The 3,287-nt window shown below is 55.3% G+C and overlaps 1 protein-coding gene across 1 annotated transcript in view; it reads right to left on the bottom strand.

The window, feature by feature from the left end:
• USB1 (U6 snRNA biogenesis phosphodiesterase 1) overlaps nt 1–3,285 on the bottom strand; it is a gene marked incomplete at its 5' end in the record, with an annotated part of 7,669 nt that extends 4,384 nt beyond the window's left edge. The window contains 3 exons of the mRNA XM_035898821.1: nt 1,315–1,420; nt 2,614–2,667; nt 3,176–3,285. Coding sequence (XP_035754714.1) covers nt 1,315–1,420; nt 2,614–2,667; nt 3,176–3,285 — 270 coding nt within the window. The remainder of the gene's footprint in view (nt 1–1,314; nt 1,421–2,613; nt 2,668–3,175) is intronic.
• Nucleotides 3,286–3,287: the final 2 nt, after the last annotated feature.

Raw genomic sequence — 3,287 nt, 5'->3', positions numbered from 1 at the left:
CCCGCCACCCACCCCCCTCCCAGCCTGCCAGAGAGGTCCCCGACGCACCAGGCCAAGCTGATGTGGAAAGAGGGGTCCTGCAGACAAAACAGGGATCTGACCTTGAGGGCTAAAGGAGGCTTTGCTCAACGTGCGCAGCCACAGCAGGAGATCTGGCGTGGGGCTGCCCTTCCAGCCTCCCTGTGCTCAACTCTGCAGGAGCTTTTCCAACTGCACGGAGAACCAACCCCTCACGGACAGTCCTGGAGCAGGTACGTGACACCCACAGGAGCTCCCTGCTCAGCTCTGGAGACAGAGAAATCAGGGTTTGGCCCTTCAAAGTCCAAAACCCATCCCCAAAGCTTAGTGCCAAGCAAAGAGGCTGGACCGATGCCCCAGGAATCTGCCTGAGGAAGAGGCACGAGCATCGCCCTCAGTCCCATGCTGCTCACCCTAAGCCCATTCCATCCTAGGACAATGCACAGCGGGGCAGCGACCATGACTTACAGTCTGGCCCTTCGCCTTGGAAACCTGATTCTCAGGAGGCCACCAGATCGTTAACGTCCTTGCTCGACTGCAGAGGTTTCAGCTGGGGTAGAGTTAATTTTCTTCCCAGTAGTGGGCACAGTGCTGTGGTTTGGGTTTAGTAGGAGAATAATGTTGGTAACACCCTGATGGCTCAGTTGTTGCTAAGCAGCACTCACACTAAGTCAAGGCCCTTTCAGCTTCTCATGCTCCAACTGAAAAGGCTGGAAGTGCCAGAGAAGCTGGAGGGGGCACAGCCGGGGCGGCTGACCCACGCTGGCCAAAGGGGTATTACATACCGTATGACATCATCCTCAGTGTCTATGCTAGAGGAAAGCTGGCTGGGGGCAGCGTTCACTGCTTGGGAACTGGCTGGGCTTTGGTCAGTGGGTGGTGAGCAACTGCACTGTACATCAGTTGTTTTATACATTCTTTTATCATTATTATTATTATTAATTTCCCTTCCTTTTCTTGTCCTTTTAAGCTGCTTACTACTTTTTCTTCCCAGTTTTCTCCCCCACCCCACTGGGGAGGGCAGATGACGAGCAAACAGCTGCATGGTGTTCAGCTGCCCACCGGGTTAAACCACGGCACCAGGATGTGATACAGAAGGCACAGATGGGTGCTGGTCCCATTCTCAGCAAGATCGCATTGGGGGTGTTAAGTGTGAGCATCACCAACCGGCTCGGGGGAGACCGTTTCAGCATCTAACCTCCCTGCTCCTGTTTATGTGGGGTGAACATTTCATGGACCTCTCACAAGGAACCAGCCATCATCTATGTACCGGCAAGGAAGTGGGAGACTCCTCACCTTGTAGAATGTGGGAAGGTCAAATTCCTCCAGAACTCTGTCCACCTCCGAGACCAGCTCCAGCAGCTGGAAATGCCCAGCAGAGACCTCCAAGCCAATGAAGGTCCTAAAGGAGAGACAGCAAGCACCGTCTCACACTGCAGAAAGCCGAGCTGCAAGCACGCTTAGCCCCGCATTTCTACCGGGCAAATTCCCTATCCCCTCACAAAAGACAATCTGAGGAACGAAGGGTCTGCATTCTAAAGAAAAGCAGAAATGAAAACGTGGCAGCAGGGGGAAGCAGGACTGGGTGATGCACCACGCAGATGTACTAGGTTAACTCAGCACCTTTTGGGACATGAAACTCATTTTCCAGGCAGAGGATGCACTCGATGGGCGTGCCAGTGGGGCGCCATCCCGCAGGAGTGGCGCTCAAAGCCCGGAAGTTGCCGGAGGGGTTTCACGGTGGGAGAGGGAGCGGGAACAGGAAGTACCAAGCCAGTGAGACGTGACCAAGGTTCCTCCTCAAGGGCCGTCTGGATGATGCTTTCCAGACTCCAGGAGGGGAGGGGAAGGCTAAGCCTCACCCGAGATCCACTTCGTCCCACCCATGATTATCGTGGGCTGCCATTCCCACCAGACTCAGCCACTCTTCACAATTTTAATCATCTTTGCTTTGACATTTAAACTATTTAATGGCGTCCAGTTGGAATCAGGCTTTCGAGCTGACACCCAGGAGAGCCAGCACTGTCCAAGCTATTTCTCTCCAGCTCTTGGAAAACCTGAACGGTTGGACCTGATGACCTTAAAGGTCTTTTCCAACCTAAACAATTCCATGATTCTATGAACTAGACTTTCACAACTGGCACTGCTGCCAAAAGAGGTGGCCCCCGGCTCCGCTGCTTGCGCTGTCAGGAGGGTTTGTGAAACCTCAGAACAAACCAGATGGACATGGCAGCGAAGGCGGCAGCCTCCTTTAGCTGCCGTGAAACCGTAGCACAAAGCCAACCCCTGCAGAAAGGCCTGCCTCAGGCCATGCTGTGAACATGACCTTCTCTTCAGAAGACTGAGATCCTGCAGCCTGAGGCTCACCCACCACTAACGAGACCAACGGCCTGCAGTGAATCAGCGCTGAAGCTAAAAATTTGTGCAAGTGGCTGCGGAAAGGTGTGAGACCTCTGGAGATGAGGTGATCACATGCTGCCCCGTTGCACAGCTCAGCCCGGTCACCGTGGGACGGGCAGGGTGACGTTGCCTGCCCACCCAGCCCCTTGCCCAGTCTTCTCCCCTGGCTGGCAGGCCACCCCGCTGTTGGCTCACCGGGTTTTGTTCTGGTTGGTGTAAACCTTCACTTGGTCAGCCACGCAGAAAAACCTGAAATAAGAAAGATCCTGTTTCAGCTAGTAGGGAAAAAAAAGAAAGAAAAAAAACAGAAGATGGGGAGGGGACAGGATTTGCACCAAGCTGTGGAAAGATAAAGGCAAACGCATGCTGCAGTCAGACCGAATCGGTACAACCAGAACCCTTCTTGGGCTCTAATTAGTCCATTGATTAATCCTTTCCCCGAGGGTTTCCAGCCCGCTGGAGCCTGGATGGCGACAGAAGCCCTGAAGCAGCCAATGCTCAGCAGGCGCCCAAGCCAGATGTAAGCAGTGAAGCCATCTGTGGTTGATAGGATGGCACAGCTCCGGCCTCATCCTTGGAAGCCAAGACCTGACTTGTCCAGTGCCAGATCCCGAGGCGGAGAGGAAAACGCCCCCGGGCCTTGCTGGTGCAGCACCAGCTCCCGGAGCCGAGTTAGGGTGGGGATGCTGGTGCAGCACAGGCCCGGCGGGGGAGGGCAGGGCGTGGGGAGCACTCCACGGGGCTCCGCCGTCCCTACCTGTGGAAGGAGGCCAGGCGCTCCCTAAGGGAGCGGACGAAGGGGTCTATCCAGTGGTAGCGCAGCACCACACACTGCGAGAGGCTGAGGTGGAACTCCTCCGGCAGCCAGC

Source organism: Egretta garzetta, unplaced genomic scaffold, assembly GCF_000687185.1.
Source record: "Egretta garzetta isolate BGI_Z169 unplaced genomic scaffold, ASM68718v1 scaffold27, whole genome shotgun sequence".
NCBI lineage: Eukaryota > Metazoa > Chordata > Aves > Pelecaniformes > Ardeidae > Egretta > Egretta garzetta.
Note: the sequence above shows the minus strand (reverse complement) of the source record. Positions and strands in the feature narration are given on the sequence as shown.